This window comes from Electrophorus electricus, chromosome 17, assembly GCF_041902795.1.
Source record: "Electrophorus electricus isolate QZ-2024a chromosome 17, ASM4190279v1, whole genome shotgun sequence".
NCBI classification, from domain to species: domain Eukaryota; kingdom Metazoa; phylum Chordata; class Actinopteri; order Gymnotiformes; family Gymnotidae; genus Electrophorus; species Electrophorus electricus.
The window spans coordinates 3,800,912-3,826,734 of NC_137513.1; the positions used below are offsets into that span (position 1 = coordinate 3,800,912).

Sequence of the window (25,823 nt, forward strand, 5' to 3'; positions counted from 1 at the left end):
AGTCCTATTCTCATTCACCCCCACATTTGCTCACAGTGGTCACTTTGGCCCTGCACCACCACAAAGGGTCAGTTGTTATTCAGGACTGTATTTCAGTGTTCTACCAGGAGGGAGCTCGTATAGCTGTGATACCTAATGTTTTATAGTGAGGGCTGTTACTGGTATGTCGTTATCTTTAGTCAATGATGTGCAAACCCTATTCTTGGTCAAGATAAGACTGAAGAAATTCTGAGCTAGGTGGAGTTTGAATGAGCTAAGTGGAGCTGGGCCAAAGCTGTTGGACTGAGGAGTTGGAGGTTTGGAGATCACTCTTGGTTTTGTTCTCCCTCACTCTCATTCTCTCTCTGCTATAATTCTGTTATTTATCATTAGTATAGCCTCATTGTAATATCTATTCATTCATAATGTATGAGTTGACAAAGAGTAATGAGGAACTTTCACATATATTTCCACATTGTACAGATAAAAGCTTTAAAAGAAGAAAGAAGCCAATTCCTAATTATCTAATACAAAAAAATAAATAAATTTAAAAAATAAGATTTGTATTTATAATTTAGATACCTTGACATCCGCAGGGATGAATGTTGAATTTAACCTTGCATCTATTTTATTTTATTTTATTTTATTTTTTGCACCTTCTAGCTGGGCAATGTATATAGTGTATTTTTCTTGTATTGAACTCTTCACCAGAGTCTATGTTAGTGTTACTTTTGATCATGTGAGAATTATGTGTGCTAAGGATGTTCCATATTGTGATATAACATACAGAAGTCACTGAGGTGACAGCCAGTACATTAATTTAAGAACAGAGTATTGTTAAATGGAAAACAGTATTTGATCATATTTGTTGTCAGTCACTGCGAGTTGAGGAGTTTGATGGCAATGGGGGAAGAAACCGTTGCACAGTGTAATGAAACAGAAACACGCAGTTGCTCACTGCAACACTGAGTGCCGCGGGGCGTGGAACAGAACGCGCAGGCTGCCTCGACGGTGACAGTGACGTTTTTTAACATACAACGTAGACATTAACAGTGGCACTCACATATAACATTTACGAATAACACACGCAACGAAAGACGATACAAACGGGTATGACAGCAATACAGACGTTTGAACATTACAGGGCGACAATGACCAACGGGGAGCAAACCCGGGCTGAGGTTTATGTAGACAGACTAACATTTAACATTAATCCCCTGCACGCGGTGGACCATACCACGTGACTCGTGGGGGAAGGAACGTTCCGTGACACTAGTGGGTAGAGTCAGGGTAAATAACATTACTAACAAGAGAATAATCCAGAGATGTAACTGTTAAACATTCCAGGATCATTACCATAATAAAGCACACAATTCCTACAGGGAGTTTTTTCAACTTAAACCAGAGCAGGCAGAGTTCGGTTATGAGTTGGCTTCTGTCCACAGACAAAACAGAGGGTCAAATCCTAACAGACATAATTCACAAAACAAGCAATGTCAGAACCAGAGAACTATTAGAACAAAATAAACTCTCAGTAGTAACATGCATATCAGCAATCCCTCACAAAGAGGAAGCACAGGAATATATATAGAGGAAAATAATGAGAAACAAGGTATAAATATTTAATAATCCAGAGATGAGGGTCGTCTGTGTAACTGGGGATTGGTGGAGGTTGGTGGCTGGCTCGCCACATGACTGCCTTAGGTATCCTGGGTAGTGGAGTTCGCATTGTTAGCTTTGGGCAGCAGCGTGGCACAAAGGCAGGCTGTAAGGGCGTGAATGCTTCGGCACCTTTTCCCAGATGGTAGGAGAGAGGAGTTTGTGCTAGATTATCACCAAAGAACTTGGTGCTTGTAATGATTTTAATAGAAGAGATATCCTTTGTTGAAAATGGCATATTTGTGCAGACATGAAAAATGTCAGTCATTAGATCATTAGACGTGAACTGCTGGCTGTTGATTATTTCCTATGCTGGATTGTTGGGATAGACAGATGAGGACAGGCCTGGGCAGAAATATGAACTTGTGAATGTTGTCAGGCCTCCAGGATTTACATCTCAATGTGAGCAAACAGATGTGATCTTTACCTGTACAATCAGGCTTCGTGTAACTGTATCAATACGGCCTCTCTCTGGCACGCTCACAATCTCATTGTCACACACAGTCTGGGACTGTTTAGCCTCTGGACTGATTGTCACATTCATGACTCCTGTAACACAAAAAATGTGGAAGAAATGTATTGCTGTGTTATATAATAAAAGATGATATCATGCAAACTTGAGAAGAATTAAATTCACCAAGCACAGATGGAGTCAGAGTCCACTTGAAGGTCTTCCTACCACTTGCACACAAACAGGATGAATACTGGCCATCAGAGGAGGCTTTCAGAGTGTAGTGTGTGGAGGGGGCTGGAGTCACTTTAACCTGTATGAGGAGCACAGGGGATTGGTTTACTGTGCATATTTAATGCAAGATAAAATGGGAAAGATAAAATTCTTGACCATTCAGTACCATAATGCATTTGGGGAGGTAGTTGAACACAGTGGCCTTGAGCTCAAAGATCTCTCCCCTGATGATGGAGTAGGGCAGTGAGAGCTCCAGGAAGAAGGGCTGGAAGACAGTGAGCTCAGCAGGAGGAGCAAGTCCCAGACCTTGGGGGGACAGGCAGAAAGCCTCCGTCTCCCATGTGGTGATGGTGTCAGGGACAGTGACCGGAACCTGTGCTGATCCAGAGTCCCTGTTGGAAAAGAAAATCATGAACATGATGCTGTATTCAATGTATTACAATGTGCCATATGCAAACCTATATGGAACACAAAGCTGTGTAGTACACAAAGGTGTAATACACGGGGAGAGCGTGGCCACACACACACACACACACACACACACACACACACACACACACACACACACACACAGACACACACAGGGAGACGTCTGGGAGGAGGAGGCTGTACCATGACAAGGGGAAACTGTCGAAAAGAGAACTAATTATAGGATTGATGTGGCTGCATCGCAGAGGGGAGGAAAGAGTTACTGAGCTAATTTTGATATATAAACAGTCGTGTTTATATAGTAACGGAAAAAGGGAAATGCCTGTTCTTATGACTCGAACCGCCTGGGTGGCACTGAGAGAGAATGTCCTTCTTCCATCAAACCGCCTGGATAACTTTAAGAGAGAGTGTCCATTTTCCGCAGTGTTGCTGGCTCAACAGCGCACCCTAGGATGGGTGGAACAATTGGATAATCACCTTAATTCCTTTTCTATTTTCTAGAAGATACAAACTACTGACTAATATATTTTGTCTACTTGGTTCGCATAATATGTCTAGTAAACACAATCAGGAGCGGTTAACAACTTGTTTGCATTAAGAATAAGGTAATGAACAAAATAATCAAACAATAGACACCAAATATCAGCAAACATTACAGTTTGAAAATTTTATTAAAATAGCCATAGATTACTGGCTGATTACCATTTGACATCATAGTAGGTTAGATGGCAAGTTGCTATTTTGTGAATCTGTTTCGAAAAGAAAAATATATATTTGTGAACATATCTCTGTGGGATGAGAAAAGTTGGTTGTTCTGGTAAGGGTTTGAGTCTGATGGAATTTATGGTCACAGTTCCTTGAAGTATAACCAGGCTGGTAAGAGCTTCCTGCATTCCAATCTTTAGGTTTTATGACATCTAAGAACAGGGGGAAGAGTCAGAAAGCCAGACCAATGTGATGAGCAAGGCCAATTATGGATTGATGAATTGCTAGACTTCCTAGCTCAGAGATAATTTATCTCTACTATTGACCTAGCACACAGCTACTGGCAGGTGGCAGTAGAAGAAAATTCAAGGACCAAAACTGTGGGCTATACAAGTTCAAAGTAGTTTAAGCAATGGCCCAGCAACTTTTCAGAGGCTCATGAATACAGTCCTCACTGGCCTCTCTTCCAAAATTAATGCAGTTTATCTTAACATTATTGTTGTTACTTCACCAACGTTCAAGCAGCATTTGAGAAACCTCAGCGAAATCCTTACCCGGCTCCAGTCTGCTGGCTTGTCTCTCAAACTGTCAGTTTTGCCTCAGTGAGCTCCTCTTTCTAGGCTACCTTGTCAAACCTGAGGGTATTCTGTCAGACCCGTCCAAGGTGAGTGTTGTAATGGAATTCAGAACCCCAAAGAATATGAAAGAGTTTAGACAGTTCTTGGGCTCGACGAGTTATTACCGTTGATTTATCCAAGGTTATGCTCAGCTTGGGGACACCATGTTGTGCAAATACTTCACTTATTTGGGACTATACACATTATTAAAGACCAAAAAAAAAAAGATAGCCTTTGATTTATTTGATTTGATTTAATATTTACTATTGTGTGCTGGAAGTCTTAAAGTTCAGAACATTGGAAGGTGATGGCATAATACTGCCGTGTACCTAAAAACAAACAAAAAAATGTCTGTTCTAAATGTTTGTTTGCAAATTGTATTTATTTATTTTTTTTTGGCTCACAAGTGAAGCTGCATAATTTGTTTTATTTGTCCTATGTCCTATGGGCACTGTATTGATATATATACCAGCTACCAGCATTATGCTGTGTATTTTGTGTATGCATACCTTATGTGGTTCTGACAGCTTTTCAATTTGCTCATGTATGGCAGTCGTGATAAGTTTGGGTGTGTTCCTTACTGTCCTTACTTTGTCTAACCCCAGGGGAAATGAAAAAGACACAGTTTTGCTGTGCCTTTTAGAGATAGTTTTATATTTGGATTTATTGTGTATATTGTGTTTATTCTCTCCCCTGGACCATACCATGACAGGTCACATGGCTACCATCATTCCATTTATACATATAGGAAACAGTATAAAGTATTGTAGAGCATTACCAAACAGGAATGTTGAGAAGGCTAGCAGAATCCCCAGATTCCTGCTGTTGTTCTCAACTGAGCTCTCTTTACAGTGGAAAAAGTGAACTGGGGACCCCAGTGCTCAGTAAGATGGTTCTGGAGATGGTGCTCCTGATCTGGACTGACTGTGGTTCAGGATCCAGTTACAGAGGGAGGTGTTATCAGGCCCTAAGTCTCCTGAAATCACAGCTGTAATGATCAAATAGTAATTATCACAAAGACAAGACTGAAACTGACTAAGCCAAACAAATAGTAATGTAAAAACCCAGAGCCTACCTTACCAAGCAGAGAACGCTCAAGACTGTATTAGCAATACAAACTTATAAAGTTTGTTGTGCAAATCCATAATTTATACTTGACTATACAACAGAGTGCAACGCCAGTGTAAACGTAATTACTAATTAGACTAAAACATTTATAATTACAAGATACTAGTTTCATGCATTAAACCAAGGACTGTTGTCATTGGATCTTCATAACCAAGTTGGGTATTTCGAAGTAGACCAGAGAATTTGGGCTTTTCAGATTTTCTTTTCTTTCATTGACAGCCAAATTCTTGTGCAAAGGTTGAAGAATCTGCACATGATTACAGGCTTTGTGTTTGTTAATGGCGGCATAAACCAGATATCCTTTGTTAAAAATGGCATATTTGTGCAAACATGAAAAATGTCAGTTGTTTCATCATTAGATGGGAACTGCTGGCTGTTGATTCTTTCCTATGTTGGATTGGTGGGATAGACAGATGAGCCCAGTCCTGGGCAGGAATATGAACTTGTGAATGTTGTCAGGGCCCCAGATGTGATCTTTTAGTCATGGGAGGATCAGAAGAGAATTGTGTTGTGGCCCCTGTCCTCCTCTGTAGACTGGACATTCTATCACTTGATTAACAATCTTCACAATCACTTCATAGCTTCAAAACAACAGCAATACAAATAATGTTTCCATAAAGCTGTCATTTAAAAGAGACATTTAGAAGTTCTCCAATAGTCTAAAGTGCCAGTTTGGTTTGCTATGTGGAATCAAAGTACATTGACCACTTACAGGCATTGATTACATTTTGCAAGGTAGCTACTGCAAACAGAACAGTATTGTGCAGGCACACCAGATATCTGCACAATCCACGTGCTTTCACGAGTCTTGTACATTTCCAGTGTCCATTAACTGAGACGCTGATTAGGAAGTGATAATTGGCTTCAGCTCTGCTCACTAAAATTGGTTGCCTCATTTGGTTGAATTCTTATATTCATTCATCATGGTTAATCATTTGTAAAGTGGTCCTGTCCTCATATCAAACTTGATGCCAAAACTTGAGAAGAGGATAAGAAACAACGTATTTTATCAGAAAAGTCAATTTACATCTGATTAGAAAACAAGAGCTGATTTGAAAAACTGATTTGAGTTCATATTTATTTTAATATGATCTTATTTGGTTGTTCCTGATTAAAGAAAATAAAATCAGCATTTATCAAAAGATCCATGAGTCAAAGATTCGTGGGTCTTAAGCCTGACACTATGAGGCTGTAGATCTGAGAGCTCATGCACACGGGTAGGAATACTCCGTCTCAGACTGGTCACCTGGAGGAAAGAATTGTTTCAAATCAGTAATACAGGTCACAGAAATACAACATATTTTGATCACATCAACAAAATCTTACTTGTTTGGTAGTAATCATAAACTTTGATCACAGCTGGCTTGAGATTTTTAACTTGAAGCACTTGTTCTATATGTAGTTCATAATTCATAGAAACATTTCTTGGAACCTGTTACAAACACCACACAGTGAATTGAGTGTTCAGAAACTTTATCTCTACCTCTACATCTTTAATCACAATACAATGGAATCTTCATATCTTTATACGACACACACATATATAAAATTATATGTATAAAATTATATATATGGCTCAGTTAATGATTATTGTATTCTGATTTTCTCTCACCTCCTTTATATACATGATAACATGGTCATCTTTGGCATCAACCCGTTCCACAAGTGGTCTATATTTTAGCTAAGAGAAGAATATAATTACTTCCTTCTAATGGATGAACATAAAGGAACTGAACAAGTATAAAAATAAATGTTAACACCACTGATACTTACTTCACCAGGAGCTGCTGTGAACCCAGATAAGAGCTTTATATCTACTATGACCATGTTGGTGCTTGACAACGCCCCATTGTATCTGGAGGGAACAAAGCTAGTCACTAACTTCATTTGTGGCAAAAAATATTAAACAATTATCAGTGTCAGTACAGGGATGGTATCATAAAAGGATAATCAGATTTATTCAGATGACAAAAAATGAATTGTTTTTGCACCCATCCCAGATTATAGGCAGTTCAACATTAGACACATAATTCACAATCTTTGCAGTTATGTTGCATTTAAACTGCAATAAATAAAGAGGTGATTGAATATATAATTTTAGAGCATTTAGCAGATGCTCTTATCCAGATTAACTTACTAAACTAAAAAGTAATAAATATATTTATTAACCATACATATTCATTTACTTTACATTTACCATAGAATCTGTTACCCACCAACCACATGTAAAACTATCAATGTTATTGTTGCACAATTTCCTTATTAGATTACTTTTATTACAAATCCATTCTCACGTGACAGTAAAGTTAACAGAGAGCATGCGTCCAAATGATTTTGTGCAATTTCCCTCAGTCTTAGCCTTGACGCCAAGTGTGCTGGTTTCAGCAGGTGTGGGGATGTTGTAGAAAAGGGCCATCTGAAAAATAAGGTAAGAGATATCAGGTACAGATACCCACATATTCACAACTGTGAAGCAGTTTGAGTTTTAGGTTTTAAACTGATGCCTTTGTTTTTGTCTTCCCTGGAATGGTTTAATATTCACAAAATGCAATTGTGTTGTGGCATAATGTTGCGAGGTTGTCATCTTTTGTTTGCTTCAGAATTGCTGTGATGTTTCAAGTCTATCAACCACTATAGGTAAACAGTATTTGATGCACAGCACAAATCTCAATTTATTTATTAATAAATTGCAATAAGATCCAGAAAAAGCTATTTCCTCTGAAAACAGACACTGAAATCTTAGTAAATGCTAGATTTTTTAAAAATCCCCAATGTAGGACCAGGACATACAGACACACTGACCTGCACTGACACACAGGTGGATCCTTTTACTTCAATGCTGTATTTGCCAGAAACATCCTGCAGAGGTTTCTCCTGGTACAGTAATTTGTTGTTTTGGTGGACATCAAACTGGTGACTGTCTCCACCTGCTGACTGCACAGTTACTGTGCTGGAGCCATCTGAGCTGAACACTTTGGTGGAGTACAGAGCCAGAGCCTGGAGGGCTACCACTGTGTCCTGATCCAAACACAAAAACAACCATTTATACATTTTCAACACAGTGTTGATTTGTGCTCTGTGTATTCAGACCCAGTAAATGCATAAAGAGTTAGAAGGAAAGCTGTACTTTATACCTGGGTGGACGAAAAGCCTCCATAGGGATTCTGCTGTCTCACCAGCCAGCTGACGATCCTGTTAGCGTAGCCCAAGTCAGCAGTAGAGAGCTGATCTGTAGTGAGAACAGCGAGCAGCACGTAGGAGCTGATCTCCACTGCTAAGGAGTCCGAATCACCTGATGCTGACTGAGACCAATGAAGGCGACCATCTGTAATTAAAAGTGCACAAATAAGCTTGCTTAGACAAGGAAATTAGAAAAGGAAAAGGAAAACCATAACCCAACAAATAAAAATATAGCCAAAAATCAAATGAAATATTTTATGCTGTAATTTTGACAAATTATTCTAATGACTCTAGGCATGCCCTGATAAAGGATTCAACAAACAATAAATAACCAACCCTGTATTTAAGACTGGATATTGAACTGTGATAAGTACATTGATTGTAAAGTTTAAGTTTACATTTAGCTTTCTTAGGATCATCTTGGCAAATCTAAAAGGGAGCCCACGCAAAGAATTCTCTCAACACTTTTTCCCCCCAATGTTGAATACACCTTGGTCTTCATTAACCAGAATGTTTAATGATACATAAGCATAAAATGTTTGGTAAAATAGAATTTGTATAGAGTATAAATAGAGATTAAACTGAGCCTCAGCTACATCGTCCATTTGTAGAAATAACTACATATTTAACTATAGTTCACTTAAAAATATGTAGATGCATAAATAATTCAGTTAATTGGTTGAGAACCTCTGATCAAATGAATAACTGACTCTGGAGAGACATCCATAATTCATTACATACCTCCTGAAATGGAAACACTCTCCAGCTCTTTTAGCAGCTGATTTCGTGTGTCATTCTCTCCAGCCAGACTGAAAGCGTAAGCCAACAGGGCGGTTGTGTAGGTGTTTGTCAGGTTACCAATAGTGGACTTTAAGCATCTCAACCCTCCACTCACTGCAGGATCCTGCAACCAAACTACCAATTATTATTTCATCTTCTAAACCAATTCAGGGTCATAGAGTCTATTCCAGGAGCACATGGTGGGAACCAACCCTAGACAGAGCACAAATCCATCACAGAGCATGCACACAGTCACTCACTCCAGGCCAATTTAGAGTCGCCAATAAAACTAACACACATCTTTGGAGCATGGGAGGGAACCCACACAGACAGGCCAGGAATCAAACCCAGGACCCCAAGACTGAGACAGCAGTGCCACTACACTACTGTGCCACCCAAAATGTTAATTAGGGTGTAGAAAAATACAGTGTTTTCTCATAAGCTACATTCATTCAGAAATCAAATCAGAAGGCAATTTATGTAATGAAAAATAATCTGCCAACCTGGGGAATTCTCACTGACCATTTACAAATGATATTGTGATTTGACCCATGTGTGTAGATAACTGTAGTTCTGTACAACAATGACAAAACAGTAAATTACTCAGACCTTGTGAGGTGATGTACTGAGCTGCTTTCATAAATCAGAAAGCATTTATATATATTATACACACACACACACACACACACACACACACACACACTTGTGCTCATACGTTTACATACCCTGGCAGAATGTGTGATTTTTTAAAATATTTTTCAGAAAATAATAATAATGATAATACTTCAGTAACAACTTCAGTATTTTCCTCCAGTATTCTCTCAAAATGCTGCATTCATCCTGCCATCAATTTTAACTAAGTTCCCTGTGCCTGTGTAGCTCACACATCCCCAAAACATCAGCGATCCACCTCCGTGTAGGGATGGTGTATTTTTCATCATAGGCCTTGTTGACGCCTCTCCAAATGTAGCGTTTATAATTGAGGCCAAAAAGCTGAGGCTTGTCCCTATGCTGTTTGGCATATTGTATGTAGGCTGCTTTGTGGCATTGGTGTAGTAAGGGCTTTCTTCTGGCGACTCGACCATGTAGCCCATCTTCAAGTGCCTCCTTATTGTAGATCCTAAAACAGCCACACCACTTTTTTTTTTTTTGTCCAGAGTCCTGTATGTCAGCTGACGTTATTTGTGGGTTTTTCTTTGCATCCTGAACAATTTTCCTGGCAGTTGTAGGTGAAGGTTTTGTTGGTCCATCTGACTTTGACTTGGTTTCAACAGAATCCCTCATTTTCCACTTCTCAATTAGAGTTTGAACACTGCTGATTGGCACTCAATTCCTTGGATATTTTTTTATATTCTTTTCCGGTTTTATAAAGTTCAACCATCTTCTCCCACAGATCCTTTGATAATTCGTTTGCTTTCCCCATGTCTCGTGCAGGGGTCTGTCAGGAGCCCAGTAACTTACTGACTCTTTATACACACACACTGATTGACAAGCAGACATATCACAGGTGAGGATGGTTACCTTTAGTAGCCATTTAAAAATGGGTGTGTCAACTTGTGTGTATGTTATGATGCCAAAACTTCCAGGGTATGTAAACGTTTGATCAGGGTCATTTGGGCAGTTTCTGTTGTCATTATGATTTTTAAAAGGGCAAAAACAATTGTTTGATAATAAATGGCTTGACCCAACCACTAAACATGAATAAAAGAAAAGTTGTTGTAGTATCATTATTCTGCCAGGGTATGTAAACTTATGAGCCCAACTGTGTGTGTGTGTGTGTTATATATATATATATATATATATATATATATATATATATATATATATATATATATATAAAGGGAGAAGCGAAGAATAAATAAAGGTGAGTAAAATGTTCTGCCTAGATTGTCTAAGCATTCCACTTTAGTTCTAGTATTTAGTTATACAATAATTCTAATAGTCATGTAAGATGGCATAAAAAAAATAAAATGTTGAATAACTTTTACCTTTTATTATCCACAATGCATTGAGCAAGCTGACTTGGAGAATGTTTGGAGAACAGTATGGTATAAAGGGAGACAGTAACTGATAGTAACAGTACAATATAGAGGTAGACAGTAACTGATAGTAACAGTAAGGTAGAAAGGTAGACAGTAACTGATAGTAACAGTAAGGTAGAAAGGTAGACAGTAACTGATAGTAACAGTAAGATATAGAGGTAGACAGTAACTGATAGTAACAGTAAGGTAGAAAGGTAGACTAACTGATAGTAACAGTAAGATATAGAGGTAGACAGTAACTGGGCCCCAATTCCCCTCCACCACCCACACCCCTGATCAAAGGGTCTAGAACTGCCACAACAAAACAGCAACAAAGCAGCAAAAGAGTATCACATTGAATATACTTTCTAATTGAAATATGTTCTAAGTGAATATACTGTCTAAATATTAATACATCCTAACGAATAATTTTGCTCTGTTTCCCAAAGCAATTTTATTACATATGAATATAGGAAATGTATGTGGAACTTACACTGGTCTGTTGGTGCACTTACCTTTACTGTATTTCCCAATTCAAGCATTGATGCTGTGATGTATGCTGTCATAGTTATATGATCATTTACGCCACCCTAAAATATATTGGATTGTTACTCAATATAGATACAGATTATCTTAATTTCCTCAGAAACATGTATTGTGCACTATTCCAGTCACAACTAATCACATACCTTCATTCTGTTGTTGAACAGTCTCCCCTTTTTCAAAAAACAGCCATCTGGTCTCTGTTTACCTATTAGCCATTGCTTTGCACTGTTAATATTTTGGGGATCAATAAAGATGTAACGCTGTGCTTGGCCAAAAGTCCTCAAGACAAAAGCAGTTAACCTGAGGGAGATATTTGTATCATGTTCAAAAGTGTCTTTGTAAAATAGCTTCTGGTCTGAAACAATCGGCAGACAGAAAAAGTCTTATTTGAAGGAATGCAGAGGATCTTGAATAAATTTCTGCACTAGCTGTATGCGTGATGATTTAATGTAGGAGTCTCACCATGTATTTCCATGTCCTGTACCAAATGTGCTATATGCACCACTGTAATGCTTGTAGTTCAGTTGCCTCTGGTATCCTGTGTGAAAGAGAATTATTTTTTATCCTGTTTTTTTTTTTTCCATCCAGAATCATCTAAGGGTGGTTAGTGTCACCTCAAACACCTCCTTTATGAAGACTCTCTCACCGCTCTTAAGGAACTCAGTCGCCCTCTCACGGATAGCTGCCGTGAGCTGGCCAGTGTTCTCTAGATACTGAAGAATGTAGATATTGGGGGAGAGGAGAGCAATGTTTTGTTCTCCACAGCCATACGGCATCCTAAGTAGTCCATCAATGTTTTTTAGGGCAAGTCCCAGTATGTCTCCTGCACACCAAACAAAAATAGTCTAATTAAGTAAATGATGTGCTTCCATACCAAAAAACATGCAGTTTATAAGCAATCCAGCACCCTTCCAGCATTTGTACATTTTTCTTGTCTGTATGAAGCTGCAAACAAATTAAACCACATTAGTCTTTATTTATTAACATTGACAGGCTTGTTTATTTTTAAATATGAATATATTTTTCATACTTTCAGGCATAAAATTTGATCTTTGCGCATTCAGAGTGTGTCCTGCTGTTGAAAAGATTTGCAGGTAATTTTGACTGGTATGCTTTGGCCAGGGTTGAGAATAACAGATACAATTGAGCATTGTCTTTATGCCACTTGAACAGTGCCATGTGCTAGGTTCAGCAGGTTTGCTGGTGGCTATGGCACTTTGGTGGAAGAATGCTGTGTGCATCTTAGGCTAGGCCTACATCACGTGATAATCATCCTGAAAATCAGAATGATTTGATCCACCTGACAGTCGCAAGAGGTCTCCCACTTTCACATTGATCTCTTGGCACTCTAAATACAAAATGTGATTCTCTAATGTGAATAGCGATTCTCATGTAAATCAAGATTCATTCAGGTAAAATGCAGTGTTGGAAAATGATTTGGACAGTTGAACCCAATCGTCAGAACCCTTGCTTGTAAACAATCTCAAAAATGTGTACAGTATTTTATTTAGGGAAATAAAATCTGGGGACTGATGAACAACCAAATACAGTCTGTATTGTGTGTGGAGTCTCACATTTTCAAGATCCTTTGGGATTTTAAACATTTTGTAAAAATTTTTAATCTTGGCCCTGGCTTTAGTTGTCCCAAACTGACATGTGCTGCACTTTAAGTTTAAGCTAAAGCCAGCAGCTAGTCTGGGAAAACACTTTGTTTAGTGGTAGCCCTGTCACATTCACCCACATAATGTGTATATTGTCCATAACAGCAGCAACGTTGTGACTACACCACCCAGCGCCCACTCCAAATAAGTCGATTTTTACACCTCAGCTGTATAGCTGTGTGTCACTTGAAAAGACACAGAGTCAGAAGCATGAAAATCACCATTTCCTACTCATTGGTGATCTCATGTGCCATAACTGTTTCATAGTTCTAGGTAGCACTCAAAGTCCACCTATTGTTATGTCCATGTTGTCAATTACATTTGTTTTTTTATTTCATTGTGCAGAGCCGCTAGGACATGTGGACTGAAGTGTGAGCATGATTTGTTTGCAGACGACTGTGAGGGCTATCTGCTGTGCTTCACATCACCTCTGATGATGTAAGACAAGCTCTTTGTAACAATGAAACTGCTTTCATCATCCATTATAATATAATAACATAATAATAATATATACAATAATAATATAAATAATATAATAATCATAATTAATTATACAAGATGGTTCCTAGCACACGATTTGGGTTTCTGAAAAGCATCCCAACCATGTGGGTTCTAGGTTTATCTGAGATCAGTCTGATTATGTTTACCTTACCTCTATCATTCAGCTGACTACCATTTGTTAAATAACAACAATGGTCGCTTTATTCTATTGAGTCATAGGGTTTTTTTCTCATGAGAGCGAATACTTTCCTCTTCTTCTTTGCAAAGTATTGCTGTCCTAATGAAGCATACCAAGCATTTCTCTCTCTCTCTCCTTCTCGCTCGCTTGCCCTCCTGCCCTGGGCACTGACCTGTGCTTACCTTCCAGACCTCATCTCCAGCCTAACCCTCGGAATCCTCCCGGACTCAGCCTTCCTGGTATGACCCTTGATTGGTACGCCCTCATTAAAAGCCTCACCCACTGGCCTTAACCTCTGAGTTTCTATGAATTGCATGCAGTGCATTTGTAGCCTGTGTTTCTAAAATAAAACCTCTCACAATTGGATCCTAATGTGTTTTTGGGTACTTGCTATAATTACAATATAGTCTTTTAATATTTAATTTTCTTTTACTTATTCATTTTACTTTTAATAGTAACAGTCTTAAATTTAACAGACATATTCAAATATATTTATATATATAACCTCAGATATGCTTCAGAAAGATGGGAATAAAGTATTGACATAGGCAGAAGAGGTCAGAAATGAACACCGTTTTATCTTCTTTCTGACATCAAATATAAGCTTCTGGTCCCACAATAAAATCCATTTTATTTTTCTTCAAAATCATTATTTTATAAAATTATGTGTATTTATATAGTTTATATAGGGGATCAGTCAAATTCACTTTAAAGTTACAAAATTCTTCATATACACCTGAGATTTGTGTCTTACCAAGCACTGAAACAGAAGCTCTTGCTGATCCCTCTACTACATCTTCAGGAAGAGTGAGCTCCAGCTCCTCTGAAACACTGCTCCCTGTCAGCCAGGTGGTAAAAGGTGGTCTTTAGCAGGCAGTGAATTTATGCACTAATTATGCACAAGTTCAAATAAATATTGATTCATCAGTGGGCACAGCACAACTATCTCCTAACCACCCTATTAGAAATGCTTAACTTAGTGTTTAGTGGAGAATTAGCCTACTGTTCCAAATGTGAACCTCTAAAGTCTTTCCCTAAAGACTATTTGGACTTTATGTTTATCATTTTGCCATGCGAATGCAAGAATGTTTACAGATTTAACATGAATGTTTGTGGAATTTCAGATTCAGTTTAACTTGATTAGAGGTGTTTCTAATACATTAATGTCTGTAGTAAAGTAGATGAGGGATGTAAATCATTGATTCCAATATGTGCAAGACTAACCTTGTGGACAAAGCAACCAGCTCTGGCATTTGGTTTTTTCAGTTCCTTCAGCCTACATGAGAAAATAGTGATTTATTATTTATTTTACAGAACTAATACCATTGACTTTAAGCTTATACACTTATTTTTCACCTTTTAATTATATTTTCCAGGTACCAACCTGTACAATCAGGCTTCGTGTAACTGTATCAATACGGCCTCTCTCTGGCACGCTCACAATCTCATTGTCACACACAGTCTGGGACTGTTCAGCCTCTGCACTGACTGTCACATTCATGACTCCTGTAACACATAAATTGTGGTAGAAATGTATTGCTGTTATATAATAAAAGGTGATATCATGCAAACTTGAGAAGAATTAAACTCACCAAGCACAGATGGAGTCAGAGTCCACTTGAAGGTCTTCCTACCACTTGCACACAAACAGGATGAATACTGGCCATCAGAGGAGGCTTTCAGAGTGTAGTGTGTGGAGGGGGCTGGAGTTACTTTAACCTGTATGAGGAGCACAGGGGATTGGTTTACTGTGCATATTTAATGCAAGATAAAATGGGAAAGATAAAATTCTTGACCATTCAGTACCATAATGCATTTGGGGAGGTAGTTGAACACAGTGGCCTTGAGCTCAAAGATCTCTCCCCTGATGATGGAGTAGGGCAGTGAGAGCTCCAGGAAGAAGGGCTGGAAGACAGTGAGCTCAGCAGGAGGAGCAAGTCCCAGACCTTGGGGGGACAGGCAGAAAGCCTCCGTCTCCCATGTGGTGATGGTGTCAGGGACAGTGACCGGAACCTGTGCTGATCCAGAGTCCCTGTTGGAAAAGAAAATCATGAACATGTTGTATTCAATGTATTACAATGTGCCATATGCAAACTTATATGGAATATAAAGCTATGAAAACACAAAAAGTATGGTGTCTATACAAAAATGAATACCATAGTGAAAATATGTTAATACACAAAGGAAAATGAATTCCATGAATTAATATGCTAATTCACGAACCCAACTTCAACAAGTTGCCATATCCAGGTTTCTGGGAAGAATTTGCGAACTGTTTCAACAGGCGCTGAAACACCTGTTGCTGCACCTGCTAAGTTGACACGGTGTTCTCGAATCCGTAGCATTGTTTGAATCCCATTACTTCTTTGGCGGTATCTTACTGAAATAATAATAAATTAGCATATATTATGCAATTGATATTTTTTCGCTCACAGACCACATTTACATCTTGCAGTAACATGCATTTTGTGGCAGGATGGTATCTGGATATAATTTTGACATTTACATATCGCAATGTACATCATTTCTATTTTGGATTCTGTAAGTGTGGTTTCTCATCTGTTACTATCAGTTTATGTCATGGTATCAAATACTTGAAGAAATTGTGTGTAGCAAGCAAGAGGCTGGTCGAGATTCATCAATGACCCATATAGCAAGATAAAGGTAGGCTAATTGATTTATTGCCATGTGGGTTTCACCTGCATATGTAGTGAAGTAAAACATGAAGAGATATTCAAAACTGTAGTCAAGTTCAAAAGGTTTCCAGAAAAACAAGTCATTTTAAAATTCAGGTCTAAAACAGATCTAAAATTATTCATCTGTGTCCAAGCAAAGTCCCAAAAGATATTGTGACTGACACACAACTAGGTATGTAATTGAGATATTTGCATTGATTCAAACCAGTATCTATCATCCGAACACAGATGGCCTGCTTGAACAATTGAACCCTGAAAAATTTGCTTCGTAAGTTTGTACACAAGGTTGCTAGGAATCACCATTAGATGATACATGCGACAGTTCCCCCAAGCCTTGATAGGGTTATCAATTTGAATTACTATAAGGGTAAAAACCCAAGTGTGTTCTACACCTCACAAACACCAGGAGGAGAGACGTTAAAATAGCAAAAATGAAATTCAGTATGTTCAAGGCATTCTTGCCTCTATTCACTGGGTCAGGAGAATTTGCTGCAGACTCAGGAACTCCAGTTATGATTGATATGCCCAAAGACTCATCCATAGGTGCAACACATAAAGCAATAGCCCTGCTTGTTTATTTTCACTCACTCAGTGGCTTGCAGGTGACACTCGACCATGTCTCTGCTGCCTCACTGGCTAAGACAGTTACTGAGTTCTCCACAGCGGACAGAGTAAAGATATAATTAAATAAAAGCAAAATCCAACTGTTTACTAAGCAATAATTTATGACTGTCATGGAAAAAAAAATTTAATTACCGTAATGAAAGCCGCGATGATATTGTATGCCTTTGTACATCAAACATGATGGATGTCTAATTGCCAAATTACTTGCCATCTTTATCCCCACACTCTGTCAAAGTGATGTCATAATCAAATATACATTGTCAAAAGAATTATGTATCTGATCATTAAAGTTTCCAATGATATTAATTCACTTTAATACAAACCCATTCAAGCATTATAGAAAATGCTTTTATTATTTTTTCACTTATCTAGTTTATTAACATTAATACCAAACTAATTACGCCAGTCAAGGTTACCTTAAAAGTATTGTAAACATGATCGCCTCGAGTCTGTCGTCGAGGGCGCACATGCAAGCACTCCATCTCATCTTCGACACCATACATGTAATCTTTTACTGCTGTCACTGGTAACAAACGAAAGACCTGGGGTAGATATAATTTAATATGTCATTATTATATTATTTATAATAGACTGCGTCATCCAGTAGGTGTAAGATCCATATTAGGAACTCAGGGTCTAAAGGGCAGCAAGGCTGTCAGGGTGATCAGAGGTGATGCACCCTGCCAGACTGTGTCCCTGGTGGGTACTGTAGGAGAGAGGGGCCTCCTAGATGGACCAAAGTGCAGATGAGGTGGTGCAAGGAAGGGGAGTGAACAAAAGTAGCATAAGCCATTCAAAAGATGAAATCACTACAGGAAAGAAGATAGATCTGACAGAGTGGGGGCACTAGAGTGCACTACTCTGCCCTCTACACCCCTGGGAAGAGAAAGAAACTCAGAAAAAGAGAAGGGGTGGGCTTGGTGCAAACTGGAGTAGGGCACAATTGACTAGCCCAGTCCAGGCATTTAACCTGTGCCTATCCTGGTCAAGGACCTCTATTTTAATCATCATCACACTACAGAAGAGGTGCATTAGACAGACAGACAAAACAGGTAAACAAACTGACAACTGACAGAGGAGAGCACTCTCCCCAGGAAAAACAACCAGAGACACAGAGCGAGAAAACAGTCTCTCAGAAACCAGGTCAGAGAGTCAAGAGAGGACCACTGCCTAATACCATATCAGTTACCAGCAAGCATAGCACAGAGAGTCACACATCAAGGCTTCACAGAGCGCCCTTTACGAAGCTGTTACATAGGGTGAGGCCACCTGTCAGAGATCTGACTAACAAGCCCTGATTAGCTCCTGTTCATGGCCTCCCTCTGGTGGCCTCCTACTGGCATTGCGAGCCACCCGTTTTCTCTATGGAAAAATAATGGTGTTTTGAAAAAAAAAACGCTTTTAATCACACACTGTGATAAATAAAGACATTTATAATCTGATACATTTTGTCATACATAGTTTTCTCTCCCAGATGTCACTAGATTCTCTAAACTGCAAGATCATTAAGTAGTTGAAATACAAATATTTCTAAAGCTACTGATCGTTAAAATGAGTTTTTTGAAGTGTATTTAGCAATCATATCCCACTGTGGTTAATCAGCCTTTTACAAGGATGACCAGAGATATAGCCTTTTAAAATTGCTGAAAGTCACTTTCAGACTTTCTCTAGCTAACTAACTTACGACAGCTAACTAACAACTGCAAGCTAAACAGAATCTGACCTAATAAAACTCAAGCTTGAAAAGCTTAATTGAATAAAGAAACTAGTGGGGAAAAAAACTACAGTAACAGGAAAGATCTCTAGTGTTATGAAGTAAATTCAGTACGCAGTAGCCTTAGCTTACTTGCAACAAATTTTATGTTTTGACTCATTAACTCATTAAATGACCCAATTATGACCCCCCCCCGATCACGTGGGTTCACCCCGCGTGTAACCACGCCCTCCAGAATTGCACGCACCTGTACGGGGTTTAACGTCCCGTTTCTTTGTCTATTTAAACTTCTGTTGGTGTGTGTATTGTGTTGGTTATTGTTAGTTTGCTGCTGTATGTTAACACTCGTATGTAGTCTGTGTTTATTTAAATGTGTACATTATGTCTGTCACTAATGTTGTGTGTGAGTACCACCGCTATTCGTATGTGATGTTAATAAATGTATCACTTTATCGAGAGAGTCTGTGCGTCCTGCTCCACGCCCTTCGGCATTCTGGCCGGCAGAATCGTTACACCATAGATGCAGTAGTGGGATTTTAAGACACCACTAACTTGTAGATAATTTTCAGCAAATTTGAACGTCACCTTGTCAGTGTTCAGGCGATCTCCGGGCTCCATGATGAACACACTCTGATCTACTGCGCTGAGGCCACACAGTGAACCAGGCAGAGCTGAGAGCTGGAGAGTGTTCTCCTCCCCAGGAACTGCCCGGGAGGGAGAGAACTGCAGAGACACCTGATGGAAACCCACAATGGAAAAAAAAAAAAGTTTTAGATTTTTCACAGATGAACAAGGACACTAAATGATCTTGTAGCTAAAAACAAAAAAATATTTTACCTTGTTTTTGAAACATTTTTCCACATCAAAATTTTTGCTGGCAGCAATGATGTTCTCACTGGGCAGTACACAGTATGCCAGAACCTGCACCACAGGGGCTACTTCAGCACCAATAGGCAGTTTAAATGAGAGTTTTCCCTCTCTCATCTGACTGGAGTCTTTCACTTCAATTTTCTCATAGCCATGATGAACTATTGCTCCTTTAGATAAGACCTGTAATGGCAAAACAAATGATACTGTAAAACTCTGCATTTCATTCATAGTTGTTGGAATAGAGTAAATCACATGGCCAATGTTTTAATTACACATATAATATTTCTGCATGTACTTACCATGTATATAATATCAGTGCTGAAAATCTCATTGGTTTCCCCAACAATATAATACTTAATAGTAATGGAAACTTCTCTACCACATATTAGTGGTTCGTTTAAACTTTCTAGTAACAGTTCACTGTATACTGGACTGTAAGGTGTGACAGGTTGGAACAGTTGTATATGGGCTTCACTGGTTGTAAAATGGGGTGTTTTGTACGTGTTGGATTGGATTTTTGGAATGACATTTGCCTAGATGAGAATAGAACAATAACATTTAAATGCAAGGCAATACATTCTGTGATTTCATATTGTGTTGAGAAGTCAGGTCAACATAACATACAAACAGAGTCATCTGTGTTTCAGTGTCATCAGGGGCATTAATTGAGAAGTTTGCCATTCCGTTCATGTCTGTAGTGAGATTAAGAAGCAGTTTTGGAGACCTCCTTTCGCCAGTAAGAAGATATACCATCTTGTTGGGAATGACTTTTCCAGTGAAATTTGTAAGTTTGATCTGTTGACCATTGAAAAAGACATTGTTTTTCACATTCTGGTATCAAAATCTGAAAACATGGAAAATTAGTCAATATAATGGACATAATTGAGGTTTGAAATAAAAAAAATCTTACCTTTCCCTCTACAGCTGTCCCTCGTTCAAAGGTTTTTGGTAAATCAAGAAACTCAACCTTACCAATTTGAAAAGTGAGCTGTATACGTTCAGACTTTACCATGGAAATTGCTAGAAAATATTAAGCAAAATGAGAATTGCTAAATATTCATGATATCTTCTATATAATCTTCAAGTTCGGTTTATTCGTCACATACATAGTCATAAACAGTATAACTCGCAGTGAAATGGTTGAGAGTGCTCTGTCCAAACTGAGGAAAAGAAAACAGGGGTGCATAGAGATCTTTACCAATTTACCCAATTTTCTTCCATATTAGCCAGTTCCTATGTACTAGCTGGGTTGGCAATTCACAAGAAATTATTATTACATGAAAAACATCCACCAAGGAGAGGAGGGCTGAGGAAAACATTGTCACAAATTGTTCCTCCCAGGCACATGACTCCAGACACAGTAACTACACCATTATGTAGATGTGAGCTAACAGATGCCCATATTTGCTATCATCACATGATAAACCAATAAAGGGAGAGAGGAACAAAGCCAACCTTCCCACCCAGAGAGCAGGCCAGTTATACTCTCCTGGAGTCCCAGCAACAGAATATGTGGCATTGTGAGGATCTGAACTAGCATGACTAGGGTGAATCCTTTGACTGCTCTAAAACACATTTCCTCTTGACTCAGTGATCTGTTTATGGCTCACCTGTGCCTTCCTCTGTCACTGTGGCAGTAACACCAAGAGAATCTTGTAAATTACTTTCCATTTCAGGATTCATGAACGTTGATATATTGAAGGAGGGAAAGGCACAACCAGTCCTACTGAGCTGTGGGGAAAATCCCAAAAACAAATACCACAAACAAATATTTGAATGTTTTATCAGAACTATTTCATTAGCGAGAGACAAAATGACCTTCAATGCATTATAGCATACACACCTCTACTGTTTGAGTCAGACATGGTGAAACCATAGGGACATCCTTATAATAAGTATACCTCCTGAATGACCGGCACACCTGCAGCAGTGTTTTGCCAGAGACTGGTTGTCCATATGTGTACCTTTAAAATGTACAGTAAAGAGTGCAGAGAAGTCACAATATATTTCAGAAGTGTGTATGAGAGAGACAGGTAGTCTAAGGTGGGCTTGAACCAAGGTCAGCTATATGATGACACCAACAACCTACTGGGTGAGCAACCATGCTCTAATGATGGTGAGCCCATGTGCAGAAAAAGTTAGATATTGGATCAGGTAAAACAAAAGCAAAAACTAAACACCATGCAGAGCATGGAAAAGGGGAGAACAAAGGATGCTATCGGAAGAATTGCAACCCTGATGCACTGGAAAAAAACAAACTAAAACTTCCCAAACAAAACCAGAAAATGGGGAGGAACTTTAATGGCTAAGGCAAGCCTCAGGAGAGAGATAGACTCAAGGGGGGAAATGACGTGTAAAAACACCAATACCCTCACAGGGAAGAAATAAAATGGGGCACAAGGACTCACAGACCTCAATACCTGAAGTTACCAACTAGGCACTTGGCTCAAAACTTTAGCAAAGACCCAGCAGTGAATGACTGGGTCACTGGACTTTTATCGATCTAGCCCAGCTGTTGGGCATCTACCCTGATTAATAGCGTGGTTGACTCGAGGCCCCCCTCTGGTGGCCAGAGGGGGCCTTTGCCTGTTGCCTACCCTTACAGTGTGTGCGTGTGTGTGCGTGTGTGTGTGTGTGTGTGTAACTGTGGAAGATTCCAGGGAGTCCTTCAGGTATACAAGGAAGCATGTTGGCTTGGTGGTTAGCACGTTTGCCTCTCTGTAGTAGGGCATTGGGTTTGAGTCCCTATCTGGGTAGAGATGCCATGTTCTCTGTGTGTGTTTCCTCCCACATTCCAAAAACATAATGGTAAGGTTGATTTGATACACTAAAACTCTCCTGTATGTGTAGCCTGTTCAATCTTGTAGGGGACTGTGGTTTCTGGTTGAGAGTATGTTGTGTGCAAAATTGGCTGCTGCTTCTCGATGGTATGTTCTTGTGTATGAGAAAGGTTATATGTAAATAGCAATAATAAAAGGAAAGTATTTCTGATGCTCTAGTAAGTGAAGCCCTAGGAGAGATTGAGGCACTTACTTTCCACAAATCTCTAGCTTCAGTTCCTCTTCACCAACACTTTGTTCTTTTGGTGCTTTTACTGTAACCTCAAATTTGGGTAAAACTGGAAGGCAAATGCAATTTGTTATAAGAGTAATAACATATATATCAATAATGTTAATTGCATACATAAACAAAATACTGCACTAATATTGTCACTTACCATACTTTTTCACTTTAAAATGATATTCGGCCAGCCTGTTACCAATGTTGGCCTTCAACTTATACAAGCCCTGAGGAGCCTCCGAATTCAGCTTATGAGAAAGCTGCAGTATCAGGCCTGAGGAGGACACATTTGTCCACTGACCGATCCTGTTATTATTATTATCCTGTTTGGTTCCACGAAAGAAAAAATCTATTGATATTTAATCTAATTTAACACATTCAAATGAAAATATAATTATAATTATAGAAGTATATATGTAATTAGTATGTGATAACATCATCTTACCTCTAGTGTCACAGTGCTATACTGTAGAGAGTAGGACTGTGCATCAGTATTTTGTCATTTTGATTAAGAATCATCACACCTTCAAACACTATCAACATACCTACTGTGACATTATGTAACACACTAAAAACTAAAGATGTAATTACATGGAAATCCATTATACAGCAAATTACTTAATCTGCCATTCTGATTGTAATGATTTACTGCACTAGATTTAGATTTTAGATTTACAGAACTAAAAAACACAAGACAGGGAAAACATGGGACACGGAAGATGGAAGGGACTGATCATGACACAGACTCCTTTTACCTTTTGTTGAAAGGGGACAAAATTTGAATCCATGGTGACAAGTCGGAAATTCACTGTGAGAGTCAAATGGTACAGAAATGTTCTGAACTGTATATTCAGTAGCATTTCCATATAAATCATATACATGAACTGGAAATAGTGACACATATTACAGGAAGGATGAATTACCTGTTTGGCCAGGATTGTAGATTGGCTTATCAGTCTGAATAAATGTTAGAGTGTTGTAGGATTTAAACAGGACTCTGCTTTTCTCTGTCATCTCAAAACTTTCACCTTTCACTTGTACTTTGATCTCCTGCAGAGACTGGCCATCAACCTCTGGAGCCTGTAGAGATAAAGACATATGTTGCCCTAGACTTCAATCAACAATAACAGCTGTAGGAAAAATAAATTATCTTACTGGTTTCTGACCTTGAATTGGGAGCAGCGATGAAACTCTTCCTCTACTGTCTCCTCTACAAGTGTTCTGCTGTGATTGTTGTGAATCAGGTAAATGGTCATTTGTAGAGTCTCATTAGGCCTCAGGAGACTCGCACAGAGTTTCGCCTCAGAGCCAGACTCTATCACTGCAGGAAATGTCACCATGAAAAATCTACAGACAAAATTAATATTTTGAGTTTGTAATCAGTTGATTAAAAACAATTAAGAGATGAAAAAGTAACATTACTGCAACTCTGAGTTGTAAGAGAACTCAGCAACTTTGTAAGTGATCAATATTACTATTGCGAAACTGTAAACTGACCTACAATCTTCTGTGCAATAAGTGATCAATGTCATAGTTTTGTAATCTCTCTTACCATCTAACTGTTGCTTACTGGGCAGAGAAATCTGCAAAAATCATTATTTTTAAAAAAGCCACAAGTCATTTAATTTAAAATCATTCAATTTAAAGTAAAAAAGAATCATTCAGTGCCACAGTACACATATCTGGAGTTACTACATAAAATACTGCAAATTACATATATCAAATAGTTGGTGAAAATGTTAGCTGCATTTCAATCATAAATAACCATTTTGTGTTAAACGGGTATCTGTTAACTTTAAGTCAATCTTAATCAGAGTGACATCTAAGGAATGTAATCTCTTTTTTTTTTAATCAATGTGTTCAGAAAAAATGTAGACAATAAAATATTGTTATTTATATTTAGATTCTAAAAGTTTGTTAAGTTCCATTAGCATGAAATATGCAATATTGGGTTTTATATGGTTTGAAACTAAAGTCTGTCTACCTACACACGATGTGAATATATTACAATATGACACACTTAAAAGGCTATTCACTTTTACCTCCAGACTACTATCAGAATTACTTACGGTCCTGAGGTTTGTCCATAGACAGTGCTAAAGAGGAGGCAGGCTAACAATAGCCTTTTACTTATGTGAATTCCATTGATATCCATGGTGTAGTACAGCCACTGACACCAGGCTGGGGTTTGCCTACCTTTTTAAAGTGATGTTTAGCCAAAGAATGTCCTCTATAAATATTTGGACTCATAATCTTATTAACGATTAACTTTAAGCAAAACATTTTAGCTACACTGCATGCAGGTCCTATTAGTGACTGTTTTCCAGACAGAGTCATTAGAAATAGACAGAATGGAATGCAAACAAAATAAGGTCTATAACATTTTTTTAAACTTTAATAATGCATGAACTGATTGATAGACAGCATGAAACATAGCCGCATATTACATGATCATGAAACATTAGTATACACTAAAACAATTTCAGTGGATATTCAATGATGTATAAACAACTTAAAATATGACTCATGACTACAATATAGTCAGTATAAATTTTGAATGTTCATAATGGGATTAAGGTATTAAAATATGGACAACCACAGGCTATGTTATGTCCTTTGTTATTGACATATGCATAAATGTATTATTGTATTGGCGTGGTGAGCAATGTGTAGAATATTGTGTGAAGACATTTTTAAGTCGCTGTTGTCATATTTTCATTCAGCTAATCTTCCAAGACAGTTATTTTTGTTGAATAGGTGAGATATTTTCTGCTCCTTATAGTAGAAGGC

At 38.4% G+C, this 25,823-nt stretch overlaps 2 protein-coding genes across 2 annotated transcripts; both read right to left on the reverse strand.

Moving 5' to 3' along the window:
- Positions 1 to 511: 511 nt before the first annotated feature.
- On the reverse strand, positions 512 to 2,741 carry LOC118242503 (pregnancy zone protein-like). Its single transcript, XM_035533963.2, has 4 exons — positions 2,490 to 2,741; positions 2,276 to 2,402; positions 2,066 to 2,187; positions 512 to 1,770 (listed from the first exon to the last, which is right to left on the reverse strand). The coding sequence occupies exons 1-4, from the start codon at positions 2,739 to 2,741 to the stop codon at positions 1,711 to 1,713; spliced, it is 561 nt and encodes a 186-aa protein (XP_035389856.2). The 3' UTR covers positions 512 to 1,710.
- A 2,650-nt stretch (positions 2,742 to 5,391) lies between these two features.
- Positions 5,392 to 25,222, reverse strand: LOC113568738 (alpha-2-macroglobulin-like). The gene is made up of 34 exons (XM_035534180.2): positions 25,103 to 25,222; positions 24,200 to 24,380; positions 23,957 to 24,113; positions 23,789 to 23,841; positions 23,479 to 23,499; positions 23,191 to 23,356; positions 23,007 to 23,091; positions 21,817 to 21,937; positions 21,584 to 21,704; positions 20,884 to 20,993; positions 20,598 to 20,768; positions 20,273 to 20,506; positions 19,941 to 20,153; positions 19,689 to 19,838; positions 17,806 to 17,931; positions 17,522 to 17,615; positions 16,293 to 16,449; positions 15,876 to 16,101; positions 15,662 to 15,788; positions 15,454 to 15,575; positions 15,294 to 15,345; positions 14,824 to 14,907; positions 12,376 to 12,552; positions 12,192 to 12,267; positions 11,873 to 12,029; positions 11,699 to 11,773; positions 9,124 to 9,286; positions 8,337 to 8,527; positions 8,005 to 8,220; positions 7,497 to 7,618; positions 6,976 to 7,057; positions 6,815 to 6,883; positions 6,529 to 6,634; positions 5,392 to 6,448 (listed from the first exon to the last, which is right to left on the reverse strand). The coding sequence occupies exons 1-34, from the start codon at positions 25,186 to 25,188 to the stop codon at positions 6,408 to 6,410; spliced, it is 4,332 nt and encodes a 1,443-aa protein (XP_035390073.1). The 5' UTR covers positions 25,189 to 25,222; the 3' UTR covers positions 5,392 to 6,407.
- Between the last annotated feature and the right edge of the window lie 601 nt (positions 25,223 to 25,823).